At 44.7% G+C, this 22335-nt stretch overlaps 1 protein-coding gene across 1 annotated transcript in view; it reads left to right on the plus strand.

Moving 5' to 3' along the window:
* Positions 1–22335, plus strand: part of FLT3 (fms related receptor tyrosine kinase 3) — a 62217-nt gene that overhangs the window by 31318 nt on the left and 8564 nt on the right. Inside the window, exons 12-21 of the mRNA XM_055543123.1 lie at positions 7679–7782; positions 8748–8856; positions 9118–9296; positions 10785–10891; positions 10986–11118; positions 11201–11305; positions 15645–15755; positions 17907–18060; positions 19826–19908; positions 21494–21621. Coding sequence (XP_055399098.1) covers positions 7679–7782; positions 8748–8856; positions 9118–9296; positions 10785–10891; positions 10986–11118; positions 11201–11305; positions 15645–15755; positions 17907–18060; positions 19826–19908; positions 21494–21621 — 1213 coding nt within the window. The remainder of the gene's footprint in view (positions 1–7678; positions 7783–8747; positions 8857–9117; positions 9297–10784; positions 10892–10985; positions 11119–11200; positions 11306–15644; positions 15756–17906; positions 18061–19825; positions 19909–21493; positions 21622–22335) is intronic.

Here is a 22335-nt window from a genome sequence, read left to right on the forward strand (position 1 = left end):
GCTGTGCTGGGTCTTTGTTGCTGTGCACCGGCTTTCTCCAGTTGCAGAGAGTGGTGGCTACCCTTGGTTGAGGTGCTCAGGCTTCCTATTGAGGTGGCGTCTCTCGTTGAAGAGCCGTGGGCTCTAGGGCATGCCGGATCAGTTGCCCCACAGCATGTGGAATCTTTCCCAGACCAGGGATTGAACCCATGTCCCCTTCATTGGCAGGAGGATTCTTAACCACTAGACCACCAGGGAAATTCAAGCTCTTTTCATCTTGATTCTTCTCTGTTTCCTGATAACCATGCTATTCTAGACCCCAAAGTGATTTGTAGCTGATCCTTGTTTGCTTTTTTATTTTTTAAAAAGAACTTTTGGTTTAGAAGTCATTTAATTTTTAAAATATTTTACTTATTTCTTTATTCACCTGTGCCAGGTGTTAGTTGAGGCATGTGGGATCTAGTTTCATGACCAGGGATTGAACCCAGGCCCCCTGCATTGGGAGTGTGGAGTCAGCCACTGGACCACCAGGAAATTCCCTTGTGTGTGTTTTAAAAAGCACTCTATAATGCAGAGTTTGCATGGAACTGTCTATCCTCTCTTGCCCAAACCTCCTAACATTCAAAGCATTCATTTTTAAAGTAATTAAGAAGGCAGCCTTTGGATGGACTCACAGTCCCCTAACTCAGGGCTTCTCAACAACAGACTGTTGACATCTTGGGCTGGGTAATTCTCCACTCAGGGTGCTGGGGGTGGTGGCGGTGGAGTCTTTCTTCTGTGTGGTAGGATATTCTGCCGAGTCCCAGGTCTCCACCCCATGGATGTCAGTAGCACCACTAACCCCACTTGTGACAACCTAAAATATCTGTGGACATTGCTGGATGTCCCCTGGTGAGAAAAAGTTCCTGTGGTTGAGAACCACTGCCTTGGAGGGGGGCGTCACCCCATTGTCATACGCCCGTATTCTCAACCATCAAACTTCTGAAAGTAGAAGGCAGAGGGCCAGTCCCTCTCCTGCTAGCTGAGTTGACTACTTGCGTTTAGGATGTCCGTGCTGTCCCTTTCCCTGTTCTTTGTGTTGTCACCTAGTGTCAGAGAAGCCCTTAATTCTACAGGATTCTCTTGCAACCTTGATTCAAAGAGACAGATGATCAGTTCAATTAAGTTCAACAAATATTCCTTTAATACTTTCTCAATGGGCTCAGTACCTTCAGGGGCTACAAGCGTGAACAAGGTGATGTCTCCCCCTCGACTCCCTCAAGTTATGCAGGTGCATTTAAGGGCCAGGCGCCACCTGGGAGGTCGCTGCTATTTGTGCTGGTGACACCTGGCAGCATTCTTAAGGTCTGACAGACTCACTGATTAGAGGACCGTGTCTCTGATATATATGGGTCTCGGGCCAATCTAGTTACTCTGGTTTCATTCCATGATCACAACCTGCATCCCTGACCCCAAGTAGTTATCTTCAAGAGGCAGCTAAATGGATAAATGAGGGAAGATCCTGACGCGTGTAGTGCTTGTGCCTCTCACCCCTAGTTCCCGGGTGGTACAGTGAGCCTCTTGTGTGCTGAATCCCACTGTGGGGATGGGCCCTGGCATTTTCCTGTCTTTTCAGAAAGGCGCTGTACAATGCCTTGTGCTATTGTACAAGGCAACAGCTACTTAGTAAATAGTCAGCAGCGATTTAGTAAATGAATGAATTCATCATCACCTCCCAGAAATCAACTCAAAATGCGCACTCACCACTACACTTGCTGCTGCTGCTGCTAAGTCACTTCAGTCGTGTCCCACTCTGTGCGACCCCATAGACGGCAGCCCACCAGGCTCCCCATCCCTGGGATTCTCCAGGCAAGAACACTGGAGTGGGTTGCCATTTCCTTCTCCAATGCATGAAAGTGAAAAGTGAAAGTGAAGTCGCTCAGTTGTGTCCGACTCTTCGCGACCCCATGGTCTGCAGCCCACCAGGCTCCTCCGTCCCTGGGATTTTCCAGGCAAGAGTACTGGAGTGGGGTGCCATTGCCTTCTCCACACCACTACACTTAACTCAGTATTTATTTTACTTAAAAAGTTCTTGAAGAGCTACAATATTAATTGATGAAAATGATGCAGTGAGTGTGATGGCCCACTTGATTCACAATGCCAGGTGAGACAGAGCCTCCTTCATCATGAAAAAGACACTCAAAATATTGAATAAAAGATGAACAACCAAAAAAATTGAGCACAAGTGCTCTCAACGTCTTCTGCTCTCTGCATGAGGCTCTGTGTTGTAATTGGGGGTGCAGACTAAATTCTGAGTTCTTTTCCATTTTTTATTATAAAAAGTTCCCAATTTACTAGTGAACTCAGGGAATAATACAGTAAGCGTCCTTTACCCACCACTCAGTTTCAACTATTTAGTCAAACTGAATTTTGCTGGTGAAGTACAGAATTTTCATCATGTGGCAGGAGAGGACTTTAGAAGCAAAGTGCCACCAGTTTTTCTGTGTAACCAAAAGGTCTCGTAATAACAGTACTCCTGAAAAAGCTTTGGTGTGGTCGTGTGTGTGCCAGAAATCTAGCAGCTTCCCCCACCTTCACAGCTTCGTTTCTCCAATTTACTTCCTCAAATATTGCACAGAGTTTATTAGGGTTTGCCTTTATGTTTACGTTTTATGAAATTGTAACTTTCCAGCAGCCCTGATAACCAGGTCTTGGGAAAAGGTTCTAGGATATTTTGTCTGTTCGTTTGCTTAATTTCCTATCTCTGTAGACTTATAAACAAATCTGCCTTAGCTTTTCCTAATTTTATGGTTAAACACACACACACACCCCCCAAAACAACTTATTAGGATGTTATAATTATTTAAATAGTCTCTTCTAAGAGACTCTCCTTAGGCATGCCAGATTCCTGTATTTTCTTTTTTCCTGAAATATGCAATTTTCCAATTCTACCAGTCTGAGTTCTGCCCACAACAGGCATTAACTGAGCGCTTCCTGGTACCAGCGGTATGGTAGAGTGTGGGTTCTGGGTGATGAGCCACGGTCCTTCTCGGGACAAACAGAAAAGCCAGCTCTCAAGTCAATAAATGATATGTGATTGCAGGACTGTATTGAGCTTTTTTGGAAGGACTGTTTTGGTTCCCTGAAGGAGATGAGCCCTGAGTGTAACAAACATGAGGAGATGTTTGCTTGTAGTGAACAGTGGGAATTTCCAAATCCTGCCCACTCAGTTGTAAGGTATTGACCAGGTCATGAAGCCTCACTGAGAACAAAAGAAACTTCTTTGAGCCCTTGCAATGTGCCAGTGTGCAAAGTCCTTTATACAGATCATCTCATTTGATCATTAGGAAATTTTATGAAATATGGAAACAGGTTATGTTACTTACCCCAGACCTAGGGCAAAGTCAGCCCCTTTCATTCACTCTTATTTTCTGAAATTGTCTTAAAAATAAAAAAGATATAACACCCACAATTCCACCACCAGGGTTTATATTTCAGACTTTTTCTATGTAACTGCCATGATAGAAATGAAGTATAGGTTTTTGTATAAACATGAAATTAATTGTGCCGTTTTTTTAATTGTGCCATTTGTCACCCAATTTTTCCCTTTAAAATATCATCTCTTGCTATGTTAATAAGTGTATTATTATTTACGTGATCACTTTTATGGCTACATGGTATTCCACTTTTCAGAAGATTTTATTTTGACTAACTCCTTGATGGGCATTTACTTAAGTTTTTTTTCTTTCTTTGAGTCTTTGTTTTACTGTGACTTTCTGACAAGGTATACCCCAGAGTAAAGCTTCTAAATGTCTTTTTTATTCAAAATGATTTCCAGACGTAATAAGCCTCATAGTAATGATGATCTAACGCGTTTATCATGTTTACTATGTGCTAGGCATAATCATCGGAGAAGGCAATGGCACCCCACTCCAGTACTCTTGCCTGGAGAATCCCAGGGACGGGGGAGCCTGGTGGGCTGCCGTCTATGGGGTCGCACAGAGTCGGACACGGCTGCAGCGTCTTAGCAGCAGCAGCAGCAGCAGCAGGCATAATCATTGGAGAAAGAAACAGTAACCCACTCCAGTATTCTTGCCTGGAAAATCCCACGGACAGAGGAGCCTGGTGGACTACAGTCCATGAGGTTGCAAAGAGGCAGACACAACTTAGCGACTGAACAACTAGGCACTATTATAAGCAGTTTATGCAAAACTGCTTTAATAAAAATTTAACAAAAACTACTCTAACAACCATATAAGGTAGATACTATCTTCATTTTGCAGATAAGGAAATCAGAACAGAGAGTTTCGGTGACTTGTCCAAAGTCACACCACTGGATGATAGAGGTGTGCATTAGTCACTCAGTCATGCCCGACTCTTCGTGACCCCATGGATTAGAGCCCACCAGGCTCCTCTGTCCATGGGATTTTCCAGGCAGGAATACTGGAGTGGGGTTGCCATTCCCTTCTCCAGAGGATCTTCCCGACCCAGGGATGGAACCTGGGTCTCCCGCATTGCAGGCAGATCCTTTACTGGTGGAGCCACCAGGAAAGCCCGGGTGATAGCAGAGTCAAAGCCTGTGTTGTAACCATCACTCTGGTACTGCCTCTGGACACCAGTTCATTTCAAATGTTCAAGATTCTCACACCCAGTGTGTGAGAGAACAAACATACAGGTGTGTGCTTTGCTTATTTAGAAATAAAAGTGTGCCTCCTTTTGAAATTTGCCATGCTTCACTATTGGGGATTTTTCTTGATTTAAAATGTTTTGAATTTTTTCTTTTATTATATTTTGGCCATGAGGCATGTGTCATCTTAGGTTCCCCACCCAGGGATCGAACCCACGCCCCCTGCATTGGAAGCATGGAGTTTTCACCACTGGACTGCCAGGGAAGTGCCCACTATTGGGTTTTTAATGATTATATTTCCCCAGGATTCTGGGCTGCCCTGAAATAAAAGTGAGCTTAGTATTATGTAGAGTGACATAAAATCAGCAGCATCTCTCCCACCCCTGTGTCTGACCCTGGACAGAAACATGTGTGGACCAGGTTCAATTTCAGCCAAACTGTGCCCGCTCCACACCCCGCTGTCTGAGTGGGCAGGGTCTCCTGATGGGGCCTCCCTCAGTGCCACGTGGAGTCCCTCAGTCTTGCCAGCCCCTAACTCTCTGGTTTCAGAAGCTCTCAGCTTCCCCAACCTGCACTTTATTATTCCCTGTCCTCTGGTTTGTCTTTCATCATCCCTTGCTCTTTGAACAAAGCCTTCTTTCTAGTGAAATTACTCCCTGCGCTGCTGGAAATACTTGTGACTTCTCAACTCCTCCCCTCTGGCTACTAAATGAAAACTGAAAATCACCTGCATTTTGCTCGTAACAGAGGAGAAATCCCTTCTCATTTATACTGAGAATACATCTTAGTTACCAAAGGTGTTTCGCCATGAACCCGTTTCCTGATCTCCCATCTCCTGCCTGCTGGCCATTTTCAGAAAAGTCCCAGGGAAAGAGGAAGTTTTGAAACTCCCTGGTCCTAACTGGTTAGTCCTCCTGGAGTTTCCAGGGGAGGGTCAGCGCTGCAGTCGTTGCCCTTGAAGGGGTCAACGGCCATAAATAGGACAAGTGGACAAGTGTTTGAGGAGGACCTGAATATTCAATTTTTTGTCCGGGCTGTTTCTGTGACCAGTTTCCTGCCTGGAAGAGCGAGAACGTTTCAAATACGATCTCATCTGTCCATGGCAAGTCAGGCTCCATTCAGACAGCACAAGAGACTTAGGAGGGAAACCGTTCAAAAAAAAGATTTCTGAGACTTCCCTGGCAGTCCAGTGGTTAAGACTCTGCACTTCCAATGTTTGATTCCTGGTCGGGGAACTAGGATCCCACATGCCAAGGGGTGCAGCCGAAGAGAAAATAAAAGCAATGCAGTCTCCACTTAAAAAAAAAAAAAGACGAACCAGATTGCTTTGGTCTATGCAATTATCAATTGTTGTACTGGTCATTTCTTTATCAAATTGAATGATGCTTTTAGCATGGTCCCTGGCCAGCCAGACTGGCTTCTTTTTAAATCTCTTGTTCCTTTTCAGAGTCTTTGGCTATTGTCCAGCGAGAATTACATTTTCCCTTGTGGACATACATCTTTCTCTTAAACCCTGCCTTCGTAAAGTCTGGGAGTGCATGTAGTGTTGCTTACTTTTCTCCCTCAAGTTATAATTTGGCTTTCCCCCCATCTTTCTGTCATTTTCTACTGCAGCAACCATTTCCTTCTCGTTGTCCCGAAGTAGGTCAAGATAAGAAAGTCCCCTTTCTGCCTCTTCAGCCTTCTTATTAACGAGGCAAACAAAAAGTGTGTTAGATGCTCACTTGGTAGGAAATGGAATCTCCCATCACTGTCCACAGTCAGAATTACCTTTGAGCTTCCAAGTTAAGGTTGCAGAACGTTGGCGTCAGGTAAACCGGTGCTCAGAAGCTGCTCTGTCGGTTGCTAGGCGGGTGGTTCGACTCAGGAATCAGCTGGGATTCTGGTCTCTCCTTCGTCTTCACATCTGGTCCAGCACCTGCTGCCCCTCGTGGTCCTGGTGCCTCTTGGGTTGGCTGTTTCCGCTCCCTCCCCGTTTTCCCTGCCTTCAACAACACTCCTCTTTTCACACTCTGAGCTCTCAAGTCTGACCTTTTACTTCTCTCCCACGACTTTCCACATTGCACCGTAGCTGCACATTTACTTGTCTGCCTTTGAACCCTTCGTTCTGTGAGAACAGAAATCTGTTTTTCTGACTGACTGTTGTATTCTGAATTCCTCCCACAAACAGCCTGTGCCATTGATGGGAGAATGAATGAGTGAATCCATGAATGAATGAAGGACTTGCTGGGTATTTGAACAACTACTTCCAGACTTCCCTCCCATACACTTTCCTGCTGCATTTCACTCTTAACTGAAATACTGTTCATCACTTTCCTCTCCTGCTTAGGAGTCCACAGCATCCCCTCCCTGCTTTCTCCATCAGGTCTAAATAATTAGGTTGTTTTCCAGGGTCCCTGATCAGTTGGCCTAACTTGATCCCCTGTACGATGTACCTGGTAGGTATAACGGGTAATCCCCAATACCAGATACCTGGTAGGTATGAGGGATGAGCACTCCAAGAAGATACTAGAGCCTGCTGAGACCACCCAGAGATTTCTGGACAAACTCAATGGATCTGAGCCCTCGTCACTGTTAATTGCTATGGGAGTCAAGGGCTGGTCATAGGTCCTGCCATGGACCAACTTCAGAGAGCTGTCCTTTCAGGAGGTTGAGGGGTCATGGGCTCTGCCACCCGCCAAGGTTTTTCCATGTTTCTGGGAAGTCAGACTAGTCTGGAATGGATGTAACCATAGTGGCTGGAACCTTCTTGTCTCTCTTAGGAGCCCCAGCCTGGATCAGTGCTTCTCAACCTTTAATGTGCATGTGAATCACAAGGAAATCATCTTAAAATGCAGACTCTCAGTAGGTGTGTGTGTGGAGGGGTGCAGGGGGATTGGGACTTTGTATTTCTAACAAATTCCCAGATAATATCGAGGCTGATGCTGCCTGTTTATGGACCACACTTTGAGTAGCAAGTGAAGACACCTCCTGTCCACTGAGCTTGAGAGACTGAAGTGTCTCCAGGGAGACTCTTCCCAAGCACACCATCACTCATTTCAGCATCTCCTCAAAGAATCTGGCTAAGTCTGTCTTTAACTCTTTTTCCAACAGCATATCTAAGTTTTGCAACCATAAACACCAGCCAGGACAGTATATCTTCCATGCAGAAAATGATGACGCCCAGTTCACAAAAGAGTTCACACTGAATATAAGAAGTAAGTGAAGAGGGTGGGGTGAATGGAGAGAGTAGCATGGAGGCATACATTACCATATTAAATTAGACGGACAGGGGGACTTGCTATATAAGGCAGGGAGCTCAAATCGGGGCTCTGTGACAACCTACAGGGATGGGACGGGGTGGGAGGTGCGAGGAGGTTCGAGAGGGAGGGGACATACATATACCTATGGCTGATTCATATTGATGTATGGCAGAAACCAACGCAATATTGTGAAGCAATTATCCTCCACTTAAAAATAAATAAATCGAAATAAAATGAAGTAGTCAAGAAATTTTATTTCACTCTTGTGACTCCTTAATGATGTATTAACTCGGACCAGGAAGAGCTAAGCAATGGCTTAGGGAAGGAGTGTGATGAAACTGTGTTGACCTGTGGAAGTGTTCTGAAATTGTACTTTCTTATCTCCTGGCTCTGTTGACACACACACCTCTTTCTGGGTTCATCCTTTTAAGTTAAGATGCTGAGTCCATGTCCTTTCTGAAGGGGCTTTAGTGTGTCACTTTATTGGTTTTAGTACTTTGAAAGATCATGTTAAGAAAAGGCCAAAAGTCATACTACCTGCCATTTAGTTGTTTTAATAATTTTTGTTCCTTTGGTCTATGAAAAGAGGAGAGTACCTTTCGTTGGACTTTTTCTGCAGATGCTTCTCCTGAAGCTAAGACTCATTTTAGGGTGAGCAAGTAGATAGAGTCTACACCTGCGTTCTCTCCAGGAAGGGTCTAGTGTTGGACAGGGGGTGCTCCCCAGAGAGGTGGTAGGGCTGCCTGCACCGAAGGTGACATGACAAGGGGAAAGGACCCCGCTCTTTGAGTCCTGCCTGAGACACCCTCCAAGAAGCACAACTGCTTACGGTGCACGGGCAGCCTCTATAAGCCTGACTGCAAAGCCTTTCTGAAAAGTGCATTACTCCATGAGCTTGTTTTTCCTCTTGTTTTCTACAGGGAAACCTCAAGTGCTGGCTGAGGCATCTGCAAGTCAGGCTTCTTGCTCCTCTGATGGGTACCCTATACCATCTTGGACCTGGAAGAAGTGCTCAGACAAGTCCCCCAAGTAATGAGGACCTTGGCCTCTCTGTGTTAGAAGAACATGAAACTCTCTCTGACGTACTGACGCTTTCTCGTGAATTCAGTTTAAGAAGGAACGCTAGAGCATTTCAAATGCTTACCTTCCTAGTCGACCGTAATTCTCAATGATCAGATTGTTTCTGATAACCTATAATAGATGTGTCTCTTACAGACCCCATTAGAGAAACCCTCACTTCTAATCTGATGACAGCCACGCCCCTCTGACTTCTCTGCCATTTCTTTTCAGCTGCACAGAAGAAATCACAGAAGGAATTTGGAATAAAAAGGCCAACAGGAAAGTGTTTGGACAGTGGATATCGAGCAGCACGCTGAACATGAGTGAGGCTGTCAAAGGGTTCCTGGTGAAGTGTTGTGCCTATAATGCCCTCGGCACGTCCTGTGAGACAATCCTTCTGAGCTCACCAGGTAGACAGCAATCACTATTGAAACATGCCACCTTCAGGAATTCCCCACTAGAAGTTAAGCCCTGTCTTTGGCTTTTATTTGGGGGAGTTTTACAAGAGTGTGCAGATTCAGTGTTAGAGATGAGAAGGCTTTTTGAGTCAGGCAGGAATCCCCACTGAATATACATGTTCTGTAGTTTAAGGGCGAAGTGACTTCTACTGATGTTACTGTAACTCATGAATTCAGGTAATGTGGATAGAACCCCAAACTCCTGGTATAGTGGGCATCTACCCTGACAACCCTGGTGGCTCAGTGGTAAGGAATCTGCCTGCCAAGCAGGAGTCTCAAATTTGATCCCTGGATCAGAAAGATCCCCTGGAGAAGGAAATGGCAACCTCCAGGTTCTTGCCTGGAGAATCCCATGGACAGAGGAGCCTGGTGGGTTACAGTCCCTGAGGTCGCAAAGAGTCGGACGCAACTTAGCGACTGAACAACAGCAACAACAAACAGAGATCCAGATCCAGGGAGATAGATTTAGTAATTTGGAGTCTTTACCTCTTTCCCTTTCAGTTAATCTCCTTATTTGCCTTTTAGCCTGCTGTTTTATCATTTTTGGTTTGATATTTAGAGCCCTCTGAAATTAAGCAATTCTGAAACCTGGCCGCCTACACTAATGCTTTAGAATCACCAGCATCCCCAAACTAACTTCCCCACATTCATATGACAGCTTCACTGTGGGAACACTAGTTTCTTTTTTTTTCAAATTGAGGTATAGTTGATTTACAATGTTGTGTTAGTCTTGGGTGTACAGCAAAGTGATGCAGTTTTATATATGTATTCTTTTTCAAATTCTTTTCCATTATAGTTTATTACAAAATACAGAATATGTTGATAGTTCCCTTTGCTGTATAGTGGGACTGTGTTGTTTGTCTACTTTATGTATAGTAGAAAAACATTCTTGATTCAGTCACATGTGTGACTTTTCAGATTCTTTTCCATTATAGTTTATTACAAGGTATTAAATATAGTCCCCTGTGCTATATACTAGGACTGTGTTTTTTATCTATTTTATATATGGTAGACAGACTTCTTCTTTTTTTTTTTTTTTAATCTGGCTTGACTATCCTGTGGGTTTAAATAGATGTAATCCTTAAAACCCCTAGTAAATGATTTTTTACACTGGGCTCAAAGGGACTCCCCTGACCGACCAGTGGTTAAGACTCTGTGCATCAATGCAGGGGGTATGGGTTCCATCCCTGGTCAGGGGACTAAGATCCCACATGCCACAGGGTGTGGCCAAATAAATAAAATGGGTTCAGAATCATCTAAAATTTTCTGGGAGGGAAGTGTCCTTTATATGAACATGGCCTGATTTTTCTGTGGGCTTCTGTGCGTAGAGGGCTTGTAAGCATCACAAATAACAGCCCTTCAGACAGGATGTGAGAGGTTGTAGCGAGCCTGCGATCTCCGGGTTCTCACCCACTGCTCCGGGATGCTCTTCTGTTGCAGGGCCCTTCCCTTCCATCCAGGACAACATCTCATTCTATGCGACAATTGGCCTCTGTCTTCCCTTCATTGCCATTTTAACCATGCTGATTTGTCACAAGTACAAAAAGGTAAAAGCAAAGGTTTAAAAAAAAAAAGCCTTCACTGTGTCCCATATCTGAAGAATGCCCTGTGGCTAACTGACTCATTATTCCCTCTTGGAAGCAATTTCGGTACGAAAGCCAGCTGCAGATGGTGCAAGTGACCGGCTCTCTGGATAACGAGTACTTGTACATTGACTTCAGAGAATATGAGTATGATCTCAAATGGGAGTTTCCAAGAGAAAACTTAGAATTTGGTAAGAATCGGATGTTTCCCCTGTTTCCTTCCTGTGGGAAAATCCTCAGCGAACGCTCACTCACTCACCACGTGTCTTGCAGGGAAGGTCCTGGGGTCCGGTGCTTTTGGAAAAGTGATGAATGCGACCGCCTATGGAATTAGTAAGACAGGGGTCTCCATCCAGGTTGCAGTCAAGATGCTGAAAGGTACAGAGACGCGCCAAGAGGGGAGGTGCCGCCTGCCACCTCCTCTTTTCCATCATGGTTATGGGTACTGCTTGCCCGGCTTCAAAGCTTAAAAAGGGAGTGTGTTGGGGTTGGTGTCCACTAAGTCATGAATATAAAACTCAAGTCCACCTCTTCTTCCTCTCCTCTGTCTGCTTAGGTGCTTTTCAGCTTTGGGGTTACCGTTGCTACAGGCAGCTGTGTGTCTTATATGGTGACATGGGCGCCGGGTAGAAGAGGGAATCCGTGCCTACTGTATCCCCACTCGTTTCTCACCCCTCCCTCCCAACAGCCTCCGTGAGCATCATTCACTTAGCAAGAGCGCCCCCAGCTGGCTCTAAGTGATCATGACCCCACCCTCCACTGCCTCCACCATGAACTAAGTCTAATGGGCATTTTTCTGTCCTCATGTTGCTTGAATTTTCAACACCAGTTGGCACGATCGACGGGTCCCTCCATCTTTATGTGCTCTCTTCCTTCAGTTTCCATGGCGCTGTATTCTTCTGGCTTCCTCCCACCCTCTGACTGCTGCACTGTCCTTGGCTGCTCCCTCATCTTCTCATCCATCTCTCACGTGGAGTTCCTGAAGGCTTGCTCCGGGTCCCACTTTCCTTTCCACTCCTCATACTCAAGGGCTGTCTCAGCTCGCCCATGACCTCATCCCGTGTACCAGTGGTTCTCACAATTGCATCTCCCTGCTAAGCTTCGGGTTATGTCCACATGCCTGAATGTCTCCAGGGTCCCTCAAAGACAGCCTATCCAAAGTGGACTCTTCCAACCCTGGCCCTTGGTTGATACTCCCTCTCTCACCGGTTGGTTTATAAGTACCAGTGACTGGCCATGGGCTACCCAGTTGGGCCAACCAGGGACCTGGGACTGACTCATCCTAGAAACCATCCTCATTGTAACTATTCCTATCAGGCTTCCTGCAGGTGCCACTTGAGTCCATCCTCTTTTCTCTTAACCCCTGTTACTGCCTGTCTCTTCCAAATGGATGCACCAGCCTTCGAAGAAGCTACTCTATATGCACTCTAACCTCCTTCTGGATTCTGAAGCCCAAGTGATGCTTCTGAAATGCAAAGCTGGTCATATAATTTTCCTACTTAACCTTCCCAGTTGCTTTCATCTTGCACAGTCCACACAGCCCAGCACGACATGGCTGCAGCTCGCCTCTGCCCTCGCAGCTCTCAGTTCCTCTAGAGTGCCGTGCTCTTCCCGCCTCAGGGCCTTTGCACATCCATCCTTCCCCTTCCCCTTTCACGGCATCACCGCCTGCTCCTCCTGTAGATCTCAGCTCAGATACCACTTCCTCTGGGAAGCTGTCTCTCACGCCCCAGATGAGCTCAAGTTCCTTGCTAGATGCTATAGCCCAGCTCCCTCTGGGCTTTTCCCTCCCATAAAATTGATCACAACTATAATTACATGGCTGTTTATTTATTTAACTAGTGTGTTAGCTGCCCCCGTAGTCTGCAAGCCTCATAAGAGCAGATCTGTATATTTTGGATGCTGTCCTCTATCTCTTTCTTTTTCTTTTTTTAAATTTCATTGGAGTATAGTTGCTTTGAGGTTTCCTGGGGTAAAAAATCCATCTGCCAATGCAGGAGACGCAAGAGACGTGGGTTTGATCCCTGGGTTGGGAAGATACCCTGGAGTATAGGAAATGGCAACCTGCTCCAGTATTCTTACCTGGAGAATTTCATGGACAGAAGGAGCTGGTGGGCTACAGTCCATGAGGTTGCAAAAGAGTCAGACACAACTGAGCGCACACTCACACAGTTGCTTTGCAATGTTGTGTTAGTTTCTGCTGTACAGCAAAGTGAGTCAGTTGCACATATACGTATATTTCCTCTTTTTTAGATTTCCTTCCCATTTAGGTCACCATAGAGCATTATGTCGAGTTCCCTGTGCTCTACAGTAGGTTCTCATTAGTTATCTATTTTATACATAGTATCAACAGTGTATATATTTCAATCCCAGTCTCTCAGTTCATCCTACTCCGCCACCCCTTGGTATCTATAAGCTTGTTCTCTGTGTCTGCTTTGCAAATAAATTCACCTGTACCGTTTTCCTAGGTTTCACATATAAGTGATATTGTATGGTATTTGTTTTTCTCTTTGTGATTTACTTCACTGTTTGACTGTCTCTAGATCTGTCCATGTCTCTGCAAATGGCATAGTCTCATGCCTTTTTATGGCCGAGTAATATTCCATTGTACCTCATCTTCTTTATCCATTCCTCTGTTGATGGACATTTAGGTTGCTTCCATGTGGTCCTCTTTCTTGATCTTGGCCCATCCAGTGACTTCAGGACTTCTTCCTCATCCTTCCCACTCTGAGTTCACTTGGTTAACTCCTGTTTTCCCTCAGGTCTCAGCATAAACATTTAGTATCCCCTTCCCCACCCTCCCTAAGTCTGAGTTAGGTGTCCCTCTTGTGTGGGGCAGCATGCTACATTCATTTTCCACGTGGCATTTGTTTTTTATTTTTATTGAAGTATAATTGATTTATAGTGCTGTATTAGTTTCTGCTATACAACAAAGTGACTCAGTTGTACATATGTATACATTATTTTTTATATTCTTTTCCGTGATGGTTTATCACAGGATATTGAATTTAGTTCCCTCTGCTATACAGTAGGACCTTGTTGCTTGTCCATCCTATAGATAATAATTTGCATCTGCTAACCTCAAAGTCCCAGTCCACCTCTCCCCCCCACGCCCCTCCTCCTTGGCAACCACAAGTCTGTTCTTTGTCTGTGAGTCTGCTTCTGTTTCATCAATAGATTCGCTCGTCCCATATGGCATTTAATGACACTATGTTTATTTACTTGTCTCCCCTTTCAAGGGGGCTGTGAGCTCCAGGAAGACAGGGGCTGTGTCTTTCTACTATTTATTCCCCCAAGTCCTGGCACATTGCCTCCTACCCAGTAGGCATTCAATAAATACTTGTTGAATGAATGAATGAAAGTCAGGTAGTGGTATATGAAAGTGCTTTGAAAAAGTTAGGGTCGTTGTAAAGTATGTCCTTTGGGTCATGAGGAACAGGACATGGACACCCGAAAGGCATGAACCCTTGTACAACGTGAGGCAGCGGGAGATGGGACGCAGAGTGGGTCCCGATGTCACTCCTAGGCCAAGGAGTTGGAAATCCGGATGCTCCTGAGAGCTCACACAAGTCAAAGTATATGTACTGAAGCTCTGGAAAAGCCGCACAAAGGCTAGCATCTTCCAGGATGAAACAATGATACCCAGAAATAGCCAATCAAATCTCCATTGAATGTAAAGAAACAGAGGGGTGGGTGCCTGGAGGGCAAGATCCTGAGACCCTGCCCTGGCCTCTAGGGCTCCAGCAGCCTCCTGGCAGCAGCAGGTGTCCTGACTACCTGGGCACATTGGCCTCAATGACAGGAGATCTTTAAATTCACCAATAAGTACCTCCATGCTATATTTCTAAGCAAGATGCCAAGTAAAATTTGCTAAACTATCTAGCCTTACTCCAGGGGAAGTAGTAGATACATTCTAGCCTAGTCAGCAATGATGGTCCTCATTATCAAGTAAGGAGTTTCTTGAGAACTTGGTCAGTGAGAATTGGTCCTCCCTGACCTTCTCACCAGGCTTCCCAGGTGGCTCAGCAGTAAAGAATCTGCCTGCCAATGCAGGAGACATGGGTTGGCAGGTTCAATCCCTGGGTGGGGAAAACCCCCAAAGAAGGAAATAGCAACCCACTCCAATATCCTTGGCTGGAAAATCCCATGGACAGAGTAACCTGGAGGGCTACAGTCCATAGGGTCACTAAGAGTTAGAGCCAGCTTAGCAACTGAGCACTCAGGCAGCTTGCATGACCTCCTGACTGTTGGATTCCTGACAAATTTAAGGTTCTAGATCTGAGGATCACAGGCTGGAACCCTCACTAACATTCCCATCTTGTCACTCTATGACTTCAACAAACCAAGAGTCAAAAAAGAAAAAAAAAAAGCATTCTTCTCCCTTCAGCATATTCATTAACTTCTACTGTGGAGGAAAGTCATGTGTTATTATTTTTTTTCTTTTCTTGTTTAAGGGTCAATTCTAAAGGTTTTTATGTTGCATGTAGAGTAAAGTCCAGTAGAAAAAGCACATTATTTGATTCAACTTTCATGCTGCAATCTTTGAAATTCTGCCTTAAAACATAGTGCATTACTATTCAAAATGTATGTATTATTGAATGTATTTTAAAACTCTTATGCAAATCTTCTCTGAACAGAGGAAGATTTTAATTTATCAAATAATCTAAAATACCTATTTTACTTCCATTTTTCATTTGTGATGCCCTGCCATTGACAGAAAAAGCAGACAGCTCGGAGAGAGAGGCTCTCATGTCTGAACTCAAAATGATGACCCACCTGGGCAGCCACGAGAATATTGTGAATCTCCTGGGGGCGTGCACCCTGTCAGGTAACCGGTTCCCACTCAGATCACCTAGAAGAAAACATTTTAGCCTGGAGACAAAGATGGTGTTTGTTGTCCTGTTTCTTTCCTTTTCGCAGTCACAGTGTGGGCCCCCAAACCCAAGTGGGATTAGACATACAGTGCTTCCAGGTTAGATGCATCAGTGTAGACAATGCCAGTCTTCACTGGGCAATGTCATGGAATTCTAACTTACTTAAAAGGAATTCCCTGACTATCCAGTGATTAGGGGGCTTCCCTGGTGGCTCAGCGGTAAAGAATCCGCCTGCAGTGGAGGAGACACGGGTTCTATCCCTGGGTCAAGAAGATCCCCTGGAAAAGGAAATGGCAACCCGCTCCAGTATTCCTGCCTGGTGAATCCCATGGACAGAGAAGCCTGGCGGGCTTCAGTCCATGGGGTCGCAAAGAGTCGGACATGACTTAGGCACTGAACCATCACCACCACCAGTGGTTAGGACATGGCATTTTCACTGCTGTGTCCAGGGTTCAATTCCTGGTCAGGGAACTAAGACTCTGCAAGCCTCGTGGCGTGACATGGCAAAAAAGTTAAATTAAAAAAAATAATAATAACGTCGCAAGCACATTTTGTGTTTCTCTACCTGCCCAGGAGGTGCTTCTCCCTGGCTGCAGAGCTTGGCCACTGCCCCAACTGGGCTGCTTTAAATAAGTACAGCCATGGAGGGCCTTCAAACTCTATTCTCCGAGAATCCAGTGGCGCCCATGCTCTGATTCTCTCCCTTCTGCCTGGAATTGCCCGAACCCTGTGCCCAAACGTCACTCCTTTGGGGTCAGCCAGCCAGAAATAAGGAGAAAATGGATTTAAAAGGTGCGTGCGTGCTAAGTCACTTTAGTCAGGTCTGACTCTTTGCAACCCCATGCACTGCAGCCCGCCAGGCTCCTCTGTCCATGGGATCTCCAGGCAAGAATTACTGGAGTGGGTTGCTGTGCCATCCTCCAGGGGATCTTCCCAACCCAGGGATCAAACCCGCATCTCTTGCTGTCTCCTGCATTAGCAGGCAGATTCTTTACCACTAGCAGGACCTCGGAAGCCCTTTAAGAGGTGACTAGGGGTGGATGAAACTGGAGCCTATTATAAAGAGTGAAGTAAGCCAGAAAGAAAAACACCAATACAGTATACTAATGCATATATATGGAATTTAGAAAGATGGTAACAATAACCCTGTGTACGAGACAGCAAAAGAGACACTGATGTATAGAACAGTCTTATGGACTCTGTTGGAGAGGGAGAGGGTGGGAAGATTTGGGAGAATGGCATTGAAACATGTGTAATATCATGTATGAAACGAGTTGCCAGTCCAGGTTCAATGCACGATACTGGATGCTTGGGGCTGGTGCACTGGGACGACCCAGAGGGATGGTGTGGGAAGGGAGGAGGGAGGAGGGTTCAGGATGGGGAGCACATGTATACCTGTGGCGGATTCGTTTTGATGTTTGGCAAAACTAATACAGTGTATCAGGTTTAAAAATAAAATTAAAAAAAAAAGAGGTGACTAGGGATATATTCGGAGAAGGCAATGGCACCCCACTCCAGTACTTTTGCCTAGAAAATCCCATGGACGGAGGAGGCTGGTAGGCTGCAGTCCATGGGGTCGCTAGAGTCGGACACGACTGAGCGACTTCACTTTGACTTTTCACTTTCATGCATTGGAGAAGGAAATGGCAACCCACTCCAGTGTTCTTGCCTGGAGAATCCCAGGGACGGGAAGCCTGGTGGGCTGCCGTCTATGGGGTCGCACAGAGTTGGACACGACTGAAGCGACGCAGCAACAGCAGCAGCAGGGATATATTTCTCCCTCCTCAGGCAAACCACAAATCAGCATATATTTACCAAGTGGTCCCAGTGCAGGCAGCATATTATTATCCATTGTAAACTGGAGAATCCTGGGGGCCAGTGGTTATTGGCTGAGCCAAAGTGGAAGGCAAGAAGAGACAGCTTTCCAAAGAGTCTGGACAAAAAACTGAAATTGACTTTAAAGTCCAAGATGAGATAGGTTCGGAGAGAATTGTCCTCCCACCTCTCCCCACCAAGTTCTCATAGAGTGAGGTTTCTGCTACACAGATGTCTGAAAAAACTATGTGGTGTCTGTATACCTGGAATTAAAACCGTCACTATTTCAGGACCAATTTACTTGATTTTTGAATACTGTTGCTATGGCGACCTTCTCAACTATCTAAGAAGTAAAAGAGAAAAATTTCACAGGACGTGGACGGAGATTTTCAAGGAACATAATTTCAGTTTTTATCCCACTTTCCAATCACACCCTAATTCCAGGTAAGAGACTTAAAATAATACATTACAGAGCAGACAAAGTATGATGGTTAAATGCACCCCACCAGTCAGTTTCTAAGGGCCACTGTCCAGCACAGTGTGGTCTGTGTGTTTGAAGACCTAGGAAGGTCATTTATCTTTGCCATAGTTTCCCTGCTGATATGAACAATGAGGTTTCCCCTGTCCTACAGTACAGACACTGTAGCTGAACCAGTGATTTCAGCCCACTTGCACAATCACATTCTAGACATATATTCAGTTTTAGGAAAGGTGAGTAATTCAATCTGTCAGGCCTCCTGATTGACATATGGACATTGGTAAGAAGAAAGGGCGCCTTTCCCAAAGTCCCTGTTATATTCCTAGAAAGTAGTGCAGGTCCTGGGAGTATTGCACAAAAGAGCTCTAAAGTCATAAAATGGATTTTGAAAAATTAGGATGGATTGATTGGCATAACTATGGGAGCAAAATAAAGTCGGGGTGATGTTCGTCTCTGTGCTCTGCCATCCATTGGGCTCCTGAGTGGTTCGTGGTCCCCACAGGCTGTAGGTTTGGCAGAATGCTCATCCTCATCCTTGGACATTTCTTGCTGATTACTTGAACGTTGTAGCTCAATAACACCCTTCTCAGAGTGAATTCACAGGCGCTCTGATAGAATGGTCCTCAATCCCTAGTGCATTTCTATTTCCCTCCTACATGAAAGCTGTCCCTTTTTCTAGAGGTGGACTTGTTAAAGACTTTTAACTTTATGGGGGGATGTATGGAGGGTGCGTTTGAGATTCCTTGTTTTCTTGGCATGTATGTTTCAGCACATGCCTCTGGCCTTCTAGTGCTGAGACAGACTAACATCCTGAAGCCGGGGACCCCATGGAGACCCCAGGCATGTCTTTGTGCAGCTGTCCTTGACAATTCACACCAATCTTCCCTTCTGTGTTCGTTTCTCAGTTCATATTCTTAGACCAAGAGGATTCTGTAATGTCATCTGTGCTCTAGAACAGAGTCATGTGTGACCAGCACTCTGGTTAGTGAAAACCGTGGTGGTCAACTCAGCACCTTCAGTTCATTCCAGTCACTGGATATTAAAAACACAAAGCAATTACTTTTGGAATATTTGTGGTCTGAAATCATTAAACCATTTTGTAAAGATATGGACATTGTAATTAGAGTAAACTCTTATGCTGGAAAAAATGGAATCATTGTATATCATGCATACAGAATTCCTCAGTGAAGAGTTCTATGTTATACATAACAGAGATTCTCAGTGTTACTACTTGTTAATTTCACAGGGAAAGGAAATGAGCTTTACAAAGACCAATTTGGAAAAAAAAGAAACAAACGATGATGAAACACTTCAAGTTCTCTATAGAAGATTTGCGTGGCATGGACTTTTATAGGGAAAGTCACACTCCTTATTAGCTTCGTGATTTCAGCAAATCATATTTATCTCATCCAGCCTAATTTCTCTTTTATGAAATGTGGCTTTGACACCCAGCTTGTAGGCTTGTGGGAAGAACTGAGTGAGGTCCTCTTTGAACCAGAAGATTCCAAACAGAGAATGGGAATCACTCTTAACCTAGTTTGATGGACAAGCTCAATTACACAGATGTTTTTAATGTCCACACACAAGAAAAGGACAGGTTGATGCTATGCTTTTAATTTAAAACCCCACTTGTAATTGGAATTCATTTCTTTGATGAGTTGTATATTTTAAAATAAAATCTCTACTCAAAAGAACATAAATAATGATATAACTTTTCTTTTTTTAAAATAGTATGCCAGGTTCAAGAGAAGTTCAAATACACCCGGACTCAGATCCTATCTCAGGGTTCAATGGGAATTCATTTCAGTCTGAAGGTAATATTTTATTCTAAACAGCGCTTCCAAATAGAAACAGATGCAAAAGTTCTGTGTTTACTATTATATTTTTTAAAGGTGTGTAAATGCGAAAGCATGTTTTTCTTTGCTAACGTCATCTATAGACTTCATTAATGCATGTTTGCCCTAAAGGTAGTAAAAAACCGTCAATGTATGTATTATGAATTTTATGTCAATGTTTCAGCTCATAAACATGAAGGGCTGTTTTATTTGATCAGTCAGGTTAGTCTTTTTAAAAGTCATAAATTTATTAGAAGCACTTATTACCTAGTAAGTGGAAGTAATGATGAGTTCTGGAGTCAGATGGAAGTCAGGTTAACCCCCCGGGTTTCCCCACTTTCTGGCGGGATGACTTTGAACAGCTGAGCCACAGTTTTCTCATGTGTAAAAGGGGGCTAATCAAACTTTCATCATTGGACTCTTAGAAGGATTGACCGGAAGAACATTAAATGCACAAACAGTTCATAATATGTGGTAGATAACTGGTCATTCTTTTCCCGATGTGGCAGGACTACCTAGTGCAAAAGAAGGGCATCTGGGACCTCCCTGGCGGTCCAGAGGTTAAGACTTTGTGCTTCCAATGCAGGGGGCCTGAGTTCGATCCCTGGTCAGAGAACTAAGATCCCCCAAGCCATGTGGCGCTGCCAAAAAAAAAAAAAGAAGAGCACCTGAGACCTCTGATTCATCATCACCCAAGAGCTGGAGAATTCACTCCTCTAATCAAAGAGACTCTTTAGGTGACTCTGCCTAGGCTGCATGTATGCAGATGCGTGCATGCTCAGTCGTGTCGGACTCTCTGCAACCCCATGGACTCTAGCCCCCTAGGCTCTTCTGTCCACAGAATTATCCTGCCAAGAATACTGGAATGGGTTGCCACTTGTCTTCCAGGAGATCTGGAAGTCCCAGATGCCTTTCTTTTGCACTAGGTATTTTTGCCACGTAGGGAAAAGAAAGACCAATTATCTACTACATTTTATGAACTGTCTGTGCCTTTAATGTTCTTCCAGTCAATCCTTCTAAGAGTCCAATAAGGAAAGTTTGATCAGCCCTCTTTTACACATGAGAAAATTGTGGCTCAGCTGTTCAAAGTCATTCAGCCAAAAAGTGGGGATCAAACTGATGTCTCCTGTATTGGCAGGAGGATTCTTCACCACTGAGCTGCCTGGGAAGCCTCCTAGGCTTCACAGTACTCTGCATAAATAGGTTAACCCTGGGACCACCAGAAAGATGATGTAACAGCTCCATTTGTACACGAGGTGCTCACAGAGATTTATAAAGTAACTTTTTTTTTGAAGTATGGCTAATGTACAATATTATATAAGTTACAATATATATTGTACAGATGTACAATATGGTGCTTCACAATTTTTAAAGGTTCTGCTCCATGTATATTCATTATAGAATATCAGCTATATTTCTTGTGTTGTGCAATTTATCCTTGTAGCTTATTTTATACATAATAGTTTGTACTTCTAAATCCCCTCCCCTTATCTCGCCCTTCCCCCCTTCCATAAGGCAGCTTCTTTGCATTTTGGCAAAAATGAGCACCAGTTCTATTTTACAGATGAAATTGAATACGAAAACCAAAAAAGGCTGGAGGAAGAAGAAGACCTGAATGTACTGACCTTTGAAGATCTCCTTTGCTTTGCATATCAAGTGGCCAAAGGAATGGAATTTCTGGAATTTAAGTCGGTAAGCTCCTTTTTAAAGGCAAAACTCACAACGACAACAAAAAGATAATTTGGAAGAAGAGGTGCTGGTTGGGTTTTTTTTTTTTTTCTTGTTTATTTTAACTTGCAGCCCTTCAAGTCTGTCTTTCCCTCCTGTGCACGGTTGGAGTCACCTAAGATGTTACTGGGGCTCTTGGCTAATTGTAGTATAAAGGTCCGGGATCCCTTATTCCATGATGGCTATCCCAGCCCTCTCAGGCTGCCCAAAGTCCCCGAAACTTCCAGACAGGAGGTCCTCAGAAATCCCACCTCAATGCCACGTATAGTCGTATAGTCGTGGCCAAGACAGTCACTTCAGGTTGTTCAGCCTGTGTCCTGCATTTGACCCAGGGGATGGGTGGAGGTTCAGATCCTGGGGGCACTGTTGGCCAGGCCGGCCACCCTGGCCACCTGTGTCTGCTATGAGAGCCTACTAATCCACTGGGGCTGCTACACAGACACCTCAGAGCCTCCTCATTCCAGGGACTCTACCCTAATTTTGCATTCTTTCTGTAATAGTCTTTCAGTCCTGCCCTTTCTCTGACACGTCAAATGTCTGCTGCCTGTAAGCCAACTTCAGCCACTTGTCTGGCTACTTCCTCTCCTGTTTTCTTACCATCTGACTTTCTCTTTATTTCTCCAACGTCTTCCTCCCCCACTACCTTTTCCTTTAGTGTCTCCTAGTCTCTCCCTCCCT

This window comes from Bubalus kerabau, chromosome 12 (assembly GCF_029407905.1).
Source record: "Bubalus kerabau isolate K-KA32 ecotype Philippines breed swamp buffalo chromosome 12, PCC_UOA_SB_1v2, whole genome shotgun sequence".
Taxonomy (NCBI): Eukaryota; Metazoa; Chordata; class Mammalia; order Artiodactyla; family Bovidae; genus Bubalus; species Bubalus kerabau.